The sequence below is a fragment of the Buteo buteo genome, chromosome 23, assembly GCF_964188355.1.
Source record: "Buteo buteo chromosome 23, bButBut1.hap1.1, whole genome shotgun sequence".
Taxonomy (NCBI): Eukaryota; Metazoa; Chordata; class Aves; order Accipitriformes; family Accipitridae; genus Buteo; species Buteo buteo.
In genome coordinates this window covers 4,964,446-4,978,459 of record NC_134193.1, presented here as the reverse complement: position 1 = coordinate 4,978,459, position 14,014 = coordinate 4,964,446, and the positions used below count along the sequence as shown (strand labels likewise).

Genomic DNA, 14,014 nt, shown 5'->3' with positions numbered 1-14,014 from the left:
GCAGACAGCTGCTCTCTCCCTCAAAGGGGATTTGCGCAGGTTGACTCAGGCAGTTTTCGATCCCCCTGTTCAGGGAAGCCCGATACGGGGTGGTTTGTGCTTGAAGGAGGTGAAGGGAGCTCGTCCCGATCCCGTGTTGTGCCACACACTGAGAAGGTGACACGCAGGGGCCTCGCCATCCATCTAAAGCACCACCAGCCTCACGCCATGGACCGTTTGTTTGGGCCTCCACATGCAGCATTACCTTCCTGCCAGGGGGCTTGGGGCCACCGAACTGCACAGAGGAAGAGAATGTGTAAAGGCATGGCTGGAAATTTCACATATTTAACACCTTTTGCCAAAGGCACTCCAGGACTTTGCGTGCCAGAATGAATCCCGCAGGCCTATGTTAACATTATCCCACAAAGAAACAAAGCAGTGGGGTGAGGATCCAGAGGCTGAGGAGGGGCTGGGGTGGACGAGGGGAGGTGGGCACCAGGGCTTCCCCACACTGTGCCCCAGCCTGAGCCTCGCTCCCTGCTGCTGGAGCAGGGCCCTGTTAGAAGGAAACATTGGAGAAGATGGAGCGCATGTCAGCCTGTCCAAACTGACCCCTGCTTCCAAGACACAGAACCAGCGGGAAGCCTGCAGTGATACCTCGAGGAGGTCTGGCTTGTTGGTTACTTCAATCTGGGCCCAGGGACTGAGCTGTGGACTCCCGACCTGCCCCACTGCAACGCATCTCCTTTTTAATATTCAGTTTTTTCTCTGTTTTCTATACAAAATACCCCCACAGCCGAAGGGGACCCACCCGGCCCTCAGTCTCCTTCCCTGCTGCAGCTGCCAGCCCAGCTTCTCACAGGGCCCTCCCTCCCCCCCCCGCTCACCACAGATCTCCCCTCACCCCTGGCCACCCACGTCCCCCTGCACCGCCACCAGCACTTCCCACCCCAGTTCCTGCAGTGCCCCCTACCCCAGTCCCCCCAGCCCTTGCTACCCCAGTTCCCCCAGCCCTTGCCACCCCAGTTCCCCCAGCCCTTGCCACCCCAGTTCCCCCAGTTCCCCCAGCCCTTCCCACCCCAGTTCCTCCAGTGCCCCCAGCCCTTCCCACCCAAGTTCCCCCAGTGCCCAACACCCCAGCTCCCCCGGCCCTTCCCACCCCAGTCCCCCCCCGTTCCCTCAGTGGCCCCAGCCCTTCCCATCCCAGTTCCCCCAGTGCCCCCTACCCCAGTTCCCCCAGTCCCCCTAGTCCCCCCAGCCCTTTGCACCCCGGTCACCCCAGTCCCCCCCAGTTCCCCCAGTTCCCCCAGCCCCCCTAGTCCCCCCAGCCCTTCGCACCCCGGTCACTCCAGTCCCCCCCAGTTCCCCCAGTTCCCTCAGCCCTTCCCACCCCAGTTCCCCCAGTCCCCCTAGTTTCCCCTGTCCTTCCCACCCCGGTACCCCCAGTTCCCTCAGCCGTTCCCACCCCAGTTTCCCCAATCCCCCCAGCCCTTCCCACACCAGTCCCTCCCAGTCCCCCCAGTGCCCCCCGCCTCACCCGCAGCCGCAGGCCCGTTGCCCTGGCGACAAGCCCCGCCCCGCCGCCGGCGAGGCGCGTCCCTTCGCGGCAGCCGTAGCGCTGCGTCATCAGGAGGCGACGTCGCTACGTGAGGCGATGGCGGATCCCGGCGAAGCGGGCCGGGAGGAGCTCGGGGCCGCCGCCGCCGCCGATCAGGAGCCGCCGCCCGCGGCCTCGTCCCCCTCGGGGGATGGAGCGGCGGCGGCGGCGGGGGAGGAGGAGCCGGTGGCCGCGGAGGTGGCGGGCGAGGGCGAGGCGGGAGATGCCGGCGGGGGCGGCGAGCCCAAGGCGGAGGCGCCGGCCGGGGAGGTGAGGCCGGACCGGGCTGGGCCGGCTGCGAGGGGGGGGAGCGGGGCCCGGCCGGGGTGTGGGGCCGCCGAGTTGAGCCCTGCGCTCTCGCCCAGGTGAGGAGCGCGGAGGGGGAGGCGGTGGACGGGGAGGACCCCAGCTTGCAGCCGTCCGCGGCCAAGAAGGTGAAGCTGGAACTGAAGGAGAGGAAGGAGAAGAAGCACAAAGTGGACGAGGACGAGATCCAGAAGATGCAGTGAGTGCCGGGGCGCCGGGCAGCAGTACCTGGGGAGGCTGGTGCTCGGGAGGGTTTGCCGCCGGAAACGGCAATAATCGTTGAATCTGTTTGTGAGCCCGCGGTTGACGATGTTCGCAGCTCCGTCCCAGATCCTCCCACTCCCGAACGGGCCCAGCCACTTTGTGTTATAAACCTTGGCACCACTGGGGCCACTTGGCACCGCTTTTCCCTTCACGGCTCGGTTTTGCACTGCAGGAGGCTGGGAATGGTAGAAGGGCTTTGCAGGACTGTTGCAGCGGCCTGAAGAGCTTAAGACATTTGTTTTTACTTTTGCTGTAAATGATCAATTCTTTCCACCCCAGAATACTGGTCTCTTCCTTTTCTGAAGAACAGCTGAACCGTTACGAGATGTATCGCCGGTCTGCTTTCCCCAAAGCTGCTATTAAACGGGTACGACTTCAATAATGCTTCACCACAGATGGAGTCTGAGCAGAGTAAGCAGGCTGAGCCTTACTAAGCCTGGCTGTGGTTGTATCTGGGCCTGACTCTGCAGTGTGCTCTCCTCCAGCTGCATCTCGGCCCCTGTGGCTGAGACCATTGTCTTCAGATCAGGTTATCCCATTATAGTCTACCTCAGTGGCCTCGTGTGGCTTACGCAGTTTAAATAGGAGCCTGTCTTAAATAACGGTGGTCTGGGGGGCCGTAAGGGAAATGTAATTGCTGGTACAGAGTCTGCAGCTGAATGAGGGTAAGCTAAAACCTTGACAGCCAGCTTGTGCCCAAAGCTGTAGGACCTACTTCTAAGGCTCAGTTACTGCTGTTCTGTGCATTTCAGTAGCCCTTGGTTGGTATTTGACAGGCTCAAAGCACTAAATGTGAGTTAAAATGTTTGACCGCTGCTGTGTGTACTTCGCTCAGCTGACTGTCCTTCTCTGCTTGTCCAGCTGATCCAGTCCATCACCGGCACCTCTGTCTCTCAGAACGTGGTTATCGCCATGTCTGGCATTTCCAAGGTCTTCGTTGGGGAGGTGGTGGAAGAAGGTGAGTGGCAAATGTTGAGTAAAAAGTTAAGAATACAGGCCAAACTCATTGCTTACAGCAGAGCAGAAGGATGTGGAACAAGACTGGATGCTCTGGGCTCCTAGTCTTGCTGTCCCATGGGGCGCTTGGACCTTCCAGCAGTAGCAGGCGGCTACAGCTGAGAGCTAAGTCAAGAGACGGGTGAAGTGTGGTGTTGCCTATAGTCCCCTCTGATCCCATCAGTACCGCTGCCCATGAGTCAGCAGAGGTTGGTGACCACCGACCTCCTGTTTTATCCTCTCTAAAGAGGATCACTTACACATTCTTGCTCTGTAAGTCGGCCTGTGCGCAGGCTGCAAGAGGGCAGTAAGGGTCTTTTGTTAGTACTGCCATGGACAAACTCAGTCCAGAGGGAAATGACTTATTTAAGCCTCTTAAATAGTAAGATTCTTCCTTTATGGGATGAGCAGCAATCTCTTTGGGACAGGGGGTGGGAGGCTGGCCCAGCTGTGCCCCTGCTCTGCTTGGGCTGGAGGAGGAAGTGCTACTGGTTTTGATGCCAACCAGTTCGTATAGACTTGCCGCACAAAACATGGCCTATATGTGCGGGGATCACCGTTACTGGGGTGATGCAGTTTTGCTGCTGTCTCTGCAGTGCTGTGTCTTGCCTGAGGTGGTTTGGGTAAGCAGCTTCACTGCTGTCATTAATTGTTTCATGTTGTTAATTGCTTCAGGTCCTTGGCAGGAGGTGTGAATAATACTTACTGTAAATGATAGAAAAGAAACTGGCCTGTACGTCCGCTGTAGGCTGTACCTTTTTGTCACTGCTGTGTGCTACCACCTCAGAACACCCACCTAGCCTAGGGCTGGCTTTAGGGCAGGCAGTTTAAGATCATAAGTTCTCATGTGGCTCAAACCAGCATAGTCCATAGTAGCTGAGTGGTTTAAAAAGCAGTTTATTCTGGTCCAGTATTGATGACCCTAGGACTGACTTTTTGTCTGGGAGTTGTCTGGGAGATGCACACAAAGCAGTTTCATTCTCGTGTATTAACAAAATGCGAGCTGTAAACCCTAAACAAAAGTGTTACCTGTTGCCTTTAAAATAAAGCTTCAACAGTAAGAGACTGGCTAAGCTTAGGTGCCCTGCCCTGTGAACTCTTTCATTTGTATTGTTTAGCACTGGATGTCTGTGAGAAGTGGGGAGAGCTGCCACCTCTGCAGCCCAAACACATGCGAGAGGCGGTCAGGAGGCTTAAGTCACGAGGACAGATCCCCAACTCCAAGTATAAAAAGATCATCTTCCACTGAAATGTCCCAAGAGAAGACAGAAGTTAAAACAAGTTCCCGGTTGTGAACCTCACAACAGCTACAGCAGAGCTACAAGACTGAAGCTCCTTCGGGAGCATTGTTTGTAGACTTAAGTGACTGCAGGCAGGCTTCCTGCCATCACTGCTGGAGTCTGGCATTCATCTGAGCGTGGTGCAGAAATGGGCAGGAGCCAAATCCCTGACCTGGAGGCTTGGGCTCCCTCTGCTTCAACAGAGCAGGGATAAGAACGCTCAAGGTCTTCAGTGTATTCACCCACCAGGGTCATACTTTCTGCTGGCACAGATGTAGTGGTGTCTCTGTACAGAAGTGTGTCTTTTTATTGTACATTAAACTTGTTATGGTATTCTTAGTCTTGCTGGGAAATACTAATTGTGTAATGGTGTTTGTGTGATTCAACGTAGGGGGATCTGTCTCAACCAACCCTGACATGTTCCTAAAGCTTTGCCTTGCCTCAGGCAGGTATTGTTCCATTAGCATAAGCCAGGGAAGGCATGCTGAAAGCTGATGCTTCTGAAGTCATCACTCAGCTGTTCTTCCCAAAGCCAGGTTGATGGAGCTGTCTAGAAAACAGTGCAATTAGGAAAGTGAAGGGGGAGGGAAGGAGAGGAGGAAAAAAAAAAAAGCATGAGCCTGTAAGGAGGTTAACAAGTTTAATTTCTTTTCATGGTTCATAGAACCAATAAATGCATGAGTGGAAATATACTGCAACAAAGTTCCAATACTGCCTAAAACTCAAATTCAAGTTCAGACTTGCACATTACCCACCTGTACATACAGTAGTCCCCTGTGAGCACACTTCTAACTAAACATAAAAGATGCTGAGGCCGTGTGCTCTTCCTAGGGTGATGGTGTTGTAGTTACACAAAGGATTAAGATGGTTCTCATCATAAAACAGAAAGAGTCCTTAAATAAAAGGCTCTAAAACGTAAACTTTGCTAATCATCATCAGTGGAGATAGGGGAGTTTTTGTCCTCCCACGCATATGCCTCATAGAAAGGACATGGATTTTGTTTTACAGTACTTTTTCCTGGTACTTCAAAACAAACAATGGAAGTGCTTTAATTCTTAAACAAAACCAGTTGACTTAAGTGGCTGGAGTAAGAAATTTGCTGTAAACAACCTGGCCCCAGCTCTGTTCAGTCTGCACATGTGGGAGGGAACAGTAAGGAATTGTGTAACACAGCAAGTAGGCACCACCTCTGAGAAAACCCTTTACACCTTACTCATTTCCCAGGCTGGCTGTACATGAAGCTGGACACATACTCAAACAAAAAGTAATGAAAATTTGAAAGCGAAGAAAGAAACCTCCCATTTTCAAGCAATTAGTGAATAAAAAGAATACCATTGCATTCCACCTAAGGCAAGCATTCTTGTATTTCTTGCTTCACACAGGAAGAGGGAGCAAGCACAGAAGCACAAAGGTTTGACAAAGCAAAGTTCAACTTTTGCTTGTGTAGACTTTGTGCAGTTAGTAATGGTACTTACAGTGAGCTGTTCGCATATAGGTTTGTTTCACAGCAAGCCTAGATAATGTAGATGCTTTGTTACCTCCTTTCTCTCTTGCCATGAGAGCTGCTCATAGCAAGAGTCCTACTTACTACAGAAGGTAACTTGCACTTCAGAACCCCTGCTTTTACTTCTGAATTCTTCTATGCACGAGGCAGTATTGGTGAAGGAAATGCCCACTGACGCTTAAAAAGTTAAAGTGCATTTTCCTCTCAAGAACAGGCCTGACAGGCTGCTCTAGTACATTTTCCATCACAGGCAGCACCACAAATCTGTCCTGTCAAGGCTGTGTCGAGCAGCAGATGGGTCACAGAATGTGCTCCAGAGAAAACAGCCAGGTTGTCTAACAGGAATGAGGAGGAGTAATCCTCTCCCATGGAGAAAGGAGAACAACTGGCAGAAGTCACAGCATCCAACCATCAGAGCTAGCCCAGGCTAAGTGGGTGGTGAGCGTGAAACCTGCAGCTTAGCTCCCATGCTTCTGCCAAAGGCAAGTACTCCTTTTAATTCATTTGTGGCTGCCTGCTTCCAGAGGTTCTAGAAGGAAGGTCAGGCTCTCGCTGCCTCTGTCATACCTGGTTGTAGGCACTGGTCAGTCAGATCTTGGCAGAAATACTGGACTCGGGAAGTACAGCCTGCCCCAAGGCTGTCTGTTCAAACCTAGTGTACAAGGACTAATTCCAATAAATGTTATTCAAAGCTACCTTCAGTCTAATAGAGTCAAACACAGAATTAAGATGATGATCTTAAAAGTGACAGTTGTTTTAATCACCGTCCGTCTCTTGCATACCTTCTTTTTTCAAAGTGAAAGCTAACAACCACAAGGAATTCACTCTTGGCTCCCTGCAAACCACAGACAGCAGTGCCTCCACTTCCGGCCTAACACTGTAAATATGTCCCCATTTCCCCTAGAGCTAAAGAAGAACTAAAATGATCTCAGGAGTGTCTGTTAAGGGGAGGTGTTCGACAGCTCTAGACCTGGGCAAAGGGACAAGTATATAGGAGCACAGTAGGAAAAACAAACTTAACTCGCAACTTAATTACTTTCTTTTGTGTAGTTTCCAGGCCTCAACTCATCATGGCTTGTAAATCAGAGGCTGCTCCTTGCATAGTGAGCAGGATTAAAATCTTGTATTACTTTAGCTAAACTAATTTCAGTGGAGTAGTGCTTACATAGAAAAAAACCAGAAAAAATCCATTAACATTTTGGGGAGTGTGTTCAGCTAAGAAACACAGTAAGAGTTACCTAACCTTTATAGACAAGTGAAGTTTTCAGCTGATAATAAAAGAGCATCGCATATAATCTGTCACTTTTCCTAGCACTTTGTGTGTGGCAATCGCTACCTGTTTTACATGCACTAAGAAGCCTGTGCATCAGAAATGGTACATTTACACAAATACCAAATGCATCTGGAAAAATCCAAATCAAAGTTTGAAATAAGATAAAAATCCAACAAACTCTGCACACAGTAAAGATGCTATGTATGACGGGGAGGGAACAGGTGTTCATTCGTAACACAGAGGGGGCTGAAAGTCACACCCTTCTCTATCAGAGCAACTTCTCTGCTGGAACAGCTTCTCCCTTCAGAACTGTCCCTTACAGCAGCTTCTCTCTTCAGCACATCGACTGTGTATTACCCAGACTAGTAGAGCAAAGAAACCACCTTCCAGTTTGTCTTCCAGAGTGAATTTGATTCTTGCAGTTCATAAATGATGTTTCCTTTTTTACTTCTTAAAATTAGTGTTTACTTCTTATTTTACCAGGATTTTCTTTTTTCCCTCCACACTTGTAGATGCTATTTCTTTATAAATTAAGTCAGTCACTGACCACAGAGACTTCTTCCTCTTGAGGGAACCAGCTTCAGAAAAGGTGAGAATACAAACTATGCTCAACCCAGCAGCTACTGTTTCACCTCCACCCCACAGTGAGCAGTTAATAGTGTCAGCCTCCACCCAAGGGGGCCTGGTCAGCACTCTTTTCCTGATCCACATACCAACGTCCCTGTTAAGACCGTGCAAGAGCTTAGTCCCAATAAAAAAAAAACCACGACCGTGTAGGAACAGACAGCTTTTTCCTTGGGTGGCCAGTACTGCCCTCCCTCTCTTCACCGGTGAAACTCTGGCATACAATGGTTTGAGCACAGTGTGCATCCCAAAGAAAATGCACAGGTCATCTCACCCTGTGACTTTAACCAACTTCCTTCACCCCTGTTCTTTGACAGTAAATTTAACAAAGTTTAAACAGTGCTTTGTAATGGAATAAATTAATGCCTTTGTGTTTCTGCATCAATAAAGCCAAACATTGCAGGATTAAGTAAGAATAAACTAGACTAAGTCTAATACACTACCAATTCTGTCTTGACACAATAAATTATTGGTGGAAAAAGGAGTCTGAAGGAATTTCTTTACTATCCTGACCCTGTTCTTGAGGGAGGGGAAAATCCCTTCTGCATCTCCCACACCCACCAACCTCCAATGTTTGTTTGTCATGCGATAGTACACATGCTTTCACATCAGAGCTCTGAGCAATGTTTTCTGCCATACCTATTCTCTGCCACTCCTGATGTGGTGAAGTAACTACTCTTCTTTTTCTGTGTTCTTTGGCATGCATGACTGGGCAAGAACGCAACAAGGAAGGTGGAAAGAAGCAGAAACCCCAACATAGACCATCCCCAGATGTTACCGTGAAAGGTGAAGGCTGAAAGCACACTGTCACTACCACCCATGGATGAAGGGACATGGGGGTGTCCCCCTCAACTTCTGACCTTTTGTTTGTAGGCTGACCACTGCCCTGGTTCAGTGACAGAGGCAGCACCATACTGCCAGGACAGAGGAATGTGGCTGCAAACAGATAACTCCTCCTTGTTCCTTCCCTGTTGCTCAGCCAGGCCTTCCTTCCTTTCCCCCTCTTTCAAGCTCATTTTGCAATCACAGTTGGTTTCCATTCTTTGAGGCAATCAGTCTCCAGGAGGTTGACCCGTTTAGCAGCAATATAATCAAACTAGCCGCCTTAGTGCTGGTGGTGGTCTCCACTCCTCCTGAGCAGCTGCAGCCTGTGCCTTCACTGTCAAAGCTGGAAGAGGGGATTGTATTTCCTAATTTCCTGCAGAAGGCGAGCCTTGTCCATGTTGGCTTCTGCAAGGGCTATTTTCATGGTCTGAAGCTCCCTTTGCAACTCTGGCACTTCCTTTAACTATAAGAGACAAAGAGAGAAAAAACAAACCAGGGGTTTCCAAAGGTAAGCAGCAGGGCACATCTGACTACACCAATCTGCTCAAAGAAGAAAACCAAAGCAGGAGCTTTTGAGATTAATTACACTACATGACACAACCACACAAAGCTCACTGACAACGTGACCCACTTTGATTTGCAGGAGTAAGTCCTTGCCAACTGATGCCTGCTGACTTCTGTACCTGTCATTAGAGTCAGCTCACACTGCCAGTGATGGGTAACAGCTATTTTCTCCCAAGACATTCCCTTGACATTTCTAGGCATAGGGACAGAACTTGCAGTGGGCAAGGGTTTTTTTTTCCCTGCAAAGCGGCTAGCTGATTCTGGCTTGCCGATGATTATACAAAGAAAGCAGGAAAGAAAAAAAAAAATTGGTCTCCAAGCTGCATCCCTCTTTTACAAGGGGTCCTGATAGACCTATAAAGATTTGTTAAAATTAAGATGATAGCTGGAACAAGCAGATGCCTGGCATTCCTATTTCTTGTCTCCATGATCAAAGTTAATTCTGTCCTCAAACAATGCCAGTGAGATCCCACTGCAGTTTCACGGCACAGGGCAGTTTTTTTCCTTGGGCTCTCAGAAATATTTTTACCAAAGAATTTAGCCTTTGCATTTGTTCCTCTTAAGTTCATCCTATTAACATCAGAAAATAAACTGAAGCTAAGCTACTGTGATGCTTATATGCTCCAGTTCTGGTCAGGGCCCTGTTTCACAAGATGCTATGAATGGGAAGAAGGGAAAGTCTCTGCACTAAATGGAAAAGAGAAGGATGAGAAATGAAGTGACGTGTCACCAACTAATGAACAGAATCCAGAGTCCCAGCCCAGTTCTGTACCTAGTCAGCCACATTGCTCCCTTATGTATTCTTCCATAGCAAGTGATCAATTTATCAAGTAGACCTGGCATCAAACAGGAAGTATAATTAGAGAACACTACATATTTCAAAATAAACCAGTCACCTGAATTCCAGACTTATGGATCAAAATGGAAAGAAAGTTCAAACTGAATAGCAGCTTTAAGCAACCTGAAACTCCCTGGCTGTAAGACTTACTCTGCTCTGATAAAACATCTCTCTCTTTGTGGGAACCTCCCAATTTCTGTTTTTCTAACACAGAACTGGACACAGTAGGAAGATGGAGCAATCAGGGAAAAAAACCACCACCAAACCCAGATTTCTGAAAGGGAACAAGAGAGTTTATGCTGGGCAAAGTATCCTTACTTCTCAGAATGCCTGTAAAAGCAGCTACAGGCTGCTTTTTGTGTGCACTCCCTATCTGCAACACACCACACCTACCAGTAACTGCAAACACACGAAGACAAAAGACTTAATTTTCCAGCCTACTGCCAGCTATCTAGGTGTCCAGACAGCAACAGGCAGCAGTGACTCACCTGCAGCCCATGTGTTCCTGCTGCTGGGGCTGCCAAGACACACTCCACTGGGGCCTTCTGTTCCTGAAGAACTGACACAGGTTTTTCCTGTTTCGGTGAGCCCTTCCCTTGCGGAGCTGGAAAGAAGCATGGAAAACATTCAGGTGTGGACATTTATACAACAGCCTTCTCAGGACAAAAAGAATAACTTTAACTTTTTTCCTTTTTTTCTCTTCCCTTTTTAAAGAGGGGAAAAAAATAATCTCATTCCCATTTTAAAATGGAGAAACTAAAGCAAGGGAAGAGCAGTACTCTGTCCTGACTGTGTGAGCTCAAGCAAACATCAGGCATGAATTCAGACTGCCAGTTCATTGTTTTAGGTATTAACCTGTTCTGCCTGAGGTATCAAATTTGCTGTCCAAACAAAACAACAAAAGCAGCAAGAACCAGAGAGGCACAAATGCACACATCCAGAGATTAACACGGCAGAGCAGCCAAAGGACCTGGATGCTTGCACCGAAGACAGAAGACTATACGGTAGAAGTAACTGCAGAGAACAGAAGTAGGGACTGCTCACACACCAGAGCCCACCCTTCCCAGCAGCAACCATCACGTTTCAATTCCAGTCTCCTCCAGCACCAGGCACAGCAGAGCACTCTACCTCCAGCACAGCCTGGGGAGTGCCAGGGGAGAATAAAACAAGTTTCCTGATGTTGCTGACCTGTTAGATAGAACACCCCATCATCTCTGCGCTTCACAATTACGTGATCTACTCCCAAGGTGATAGGAACAGGGCCGGGGGAGGTAGGATATACCCGGGGGCTGTCATCCTGGAAAAAAACAAAGCAGAGAAAAGATTAACTGCTGTGAGAGCTCTGGCAACTCTGCAAAGGATTCCCCTTCCCCCCAGCCTTCACAGGAGTAGCATTACTGATTGGCAGCACTGCCAGAACTCACCAAGGTCACCCACCATATGGAAAAGCCTAGCTTTATATATGCAAGGCTGCATGTGAGTCTTAATCTGTGTAGAAAGCACTCCCACAGATCAGAACCAAGTTCTGTCATAACCGTAATAAAGATTGAGGGGAGGCCTATTACCATCACCCTGAAGGCTGCTCTCAGAGTTATCATCCTACAAATGCCTGACCCAAACCCCTAGCCAATATTCCTTAACCAAAAAAAGCCAATATCCCTTAGTCTGGAGATTTTCATGCTGCTGTGCAGCAACACAGGTTCCTGTTTGTCAGTGGAGCCAAAGCATTGTTTTCAAAAAGGTTTAATCAAGAACTTCTGTCAGTACCCCCCTCCTTAACATCAACCAGCTCTTACATAATGTTTTTCATCTGTAATTTGCTAAATGTTTACAGAAAAGGTTAAATATTCCCCATTTCACAGAAGCACTTGGAGAAAGAGGTATTTAATTCTTTCCCTTGAGTCTGCAGAACAGGTCATCAACAAAGCTGGGGAAAGAATCTGAATGTCAGGCTCCCATTTCTCCAGAGTCTGATCACTCAACAATTCCATCATGTTACTTGTTCATCCCTAAGGCATTTTTTAGAAGCAAAATAAAACAGTATCAGGAAAACAGGACCTCTACAGAAGTCCATAGCAATTCCACAGCATCCTTTCCCAAGCAGAATCTTGCGAGTGAGCTCTGCCCAGACAACCATCCTGGGGGAAATCTCTGGTTCCCCATACACTCACCTTCAATGTGATTTTGGTATCCACAACTTCTATCTCCATGGGGATCACCTCTGGAATTATTTCATCCTCAAGAAAGGGGCCAAGGTTGGTAAGGAAGGACATGAAGAACTCTGCTGTGTAACTGTGGACCAGCATATGAAGGAAGCCATTCTGAACAGCGAGTGGTGAATGCACAGCAGCATTAGGTCCTACTTCAAGACGTAAGCACACTTCTGGCTGGGTCTTATTAGCTTCAGGGACTGAAGGCTTCTCTACACCTGGATCTCCTAGAGCTATGGCAGAAAGATCTCATTGCAGAAGATGGCATCAGTAATAAGGTATAAAATCAAAGTAAGCATCTTGAAAACCCTTTGCTGTCAGATGCCAAATGGAGTCAAGTTCACAATGACAGCAGTCTGAAATCATCCTTCACAGGAAATGAATCCAAATTTCAAACGGCCAACAGTCCGCATCACAGGAACTAACACCAGAACTAGACCGTTTAAGCTCCCAGACGCATCCCCCACCAAACTCACCCCTCCGCTCTCCAGAGCTGATCATCTTTCCACTGTTCTCAATACTACCTATCTTGTATTCCCCTTTGCCCCCTCGTGGCCATAGGTAGTACTGTTAAGGGAAGGATCAACAGTCCCAAGAACTGCTCATGCTTTCACTTCAAGTTTTGGGTTGTAGTTGCTTTTGGTTTCGGGTTTTTTTGGAGCTGGGTTGGTTTGTGGGGTTTTTTCGGTTGGTTTTGGTTTGGTTTTTACTTTTTTCTTTAATTCAAATTTATCCCTGGGAAAGTACCCTAGCCCAGAAGCATTATTCTCAGGGCAGGAGTAACTTCAGGGTTTCCCTAGATAGTTTTATTCACTCTTTTAATTAATTTTATGCATCCTAACAGCAATTAAAAAAATCCCAGTCAATGATTACTAGGCACCATACAGCTTGACTGTGTAGGCACTGTGGAAACATCTTTCAAATACCAGATTTGAACCACTGACAGAAAGATTCTTAGCATTCACATTCCCTCACACACAAGTCAGGTTCAATCCTAAATACAGTAAACATTAACACTGAAGTACCAGTTAAAATGCAATATTCCTTGAGGGTGGCTGGTATAAAAAGCCATTTATAAAAGTGCAGCTATAAAAGCAGCAGGCTCCAAGAGCAGTGACTTACCCAGATAGCCACGGAGATACTGCCACATTCCGACGTTGTTCAGTTGCTCAGGAACCACGTTCATTACTTGTAAAGCAACAGACAAATCATCACCTCGTGCCTCTATTCCACAGTTCACCTCGTTCATCTTCAACACGAGGACAGACACCTAAACCAGCAGGTAACAAGTTCACTTATTAAAACAAACACAACCACAGGGTTCACTTCCAGATTCACTTAGACACAATATTACAGTGAAAAGGAACAGAACTCTGACCAGCTGAAGGCTGGGGTCTTCACTCTGCGAAGTCGAGCTGTTTATTTCAGGAGACACTCCACCCTCATCCTCTGCCATCAGGCTTGCTCTACTGCCTGTGTCATTGTGGACCTGAGGAAGATGCCCTGAAGGAAGAGGGTCCAGGCTGGGTTCTGAAATGGAAAGAACAACAACTTGATCCTATTTCTTCTTCTGGTTTAGGTCTCGATCTCAGTATCTGCCTGAACCTCATTCCCTATCAGCCTATACCATCCTCTAGGGAACTCTCTCCAGCTCCTCAGATGAATTTAAGCAATAGAGGTGAAGTGAAAGACGTCCAATGAAATGCTCAGCGTACCCTACTTCCAACCAGCCCTTACTAAACCATTCCTAAATG

The 14,014-nt window shown here is 48.2% G+C and overlaps 2 protein-coding genes across 2 annotated transcripts in view; one reads left to right on the top strand and one right to left on the bottom strand.

Annotated features, from left to right (window-relative positions):
* Positions 1–1,607: 1,607 nt before the first annotated feature.
* Positions 1,608–4,755, top strand: TAF11 (TATA-box binding protein associated factor 11). Its single transcript, XM_075055929.1, has 5 exons — positions 1,608–1,846; positions 1,942–2,081; positions 2,426–2,513; positions 3,008–3,104; positions 4,261–4,755. Exons 1-5 carry the CDS (start codon positions 1,634–1,636, stop codon positions 4,389–4,391), a joined length of 669 nt encoding a protein of 222 aa, XP_074912030.1. The 5' UTR covers positions 1,608–1,633; the 3' UTR covers positions 4,392–4,755.
* A 293-nt stretch (positions 4,756–5,048) lies between these two features.
* BLTP3A (bridge-like lipid transfer protein family member 3A) overlaps positions 5,049–14,014 on the bottom strand; it is a 35,510-nt gene continuing 26,544 nt past the window's right edge. Inside the window, exons 16-21 of the mRNA XM_075055928.1 lie at positions 13,639–13,790; positions 13,383–13,530; positions 12,222–12,493; positions 11,239–11,347; positions 10,539–10,654; positions 5,049–9,111 (exon numbers count right to left, since the gene is read on the bottom strand). Of these exons, the coding sequence (XP_074912029.1) occupies positions 8,986–9,111; positions 10,539–10,654; positions 11,239–11,347; positions 12,222–12,493; positions 13,383–13,530; positions 13,639–13,790 (923 nt within the window). The 3' untranslated portion in view covers positions 5,049–8,985. The remainder of the gene's footprint in view (positions 9,112–10,538; positions 10,655–11,238; positions 11,348–12,221; positions 12,494–13,382; positions 13,531–13,638; positions 13,791–14,014) is intronic.

Excerpts from the sequence above, each read along its gene's own strand:
- TAF11 (XM_075055929.1), top strand. The coding sequence starts at position 1,634 with ATGGCGGATCCCGGCGAAGCGGGCCGGGAGGAGCTCGGGGCCGCCGCC. Across the intron at positions 1,847-1,941 it reads CGGAGGCGCCGGCCGGGGAG|GTGAGGAGCGCGGAGGGGGA; the intron begins GTGAGGCCGGAC and ends GCTCTCGCCCAG. Across the intron at positions 2,514-3,007 it reads CCAAAGCTGCTATTAAACGG|CTGATCCAGTCCATCACCGG; the intron begins GTACGACTTCAA and ends CTGCTTGTCCAG.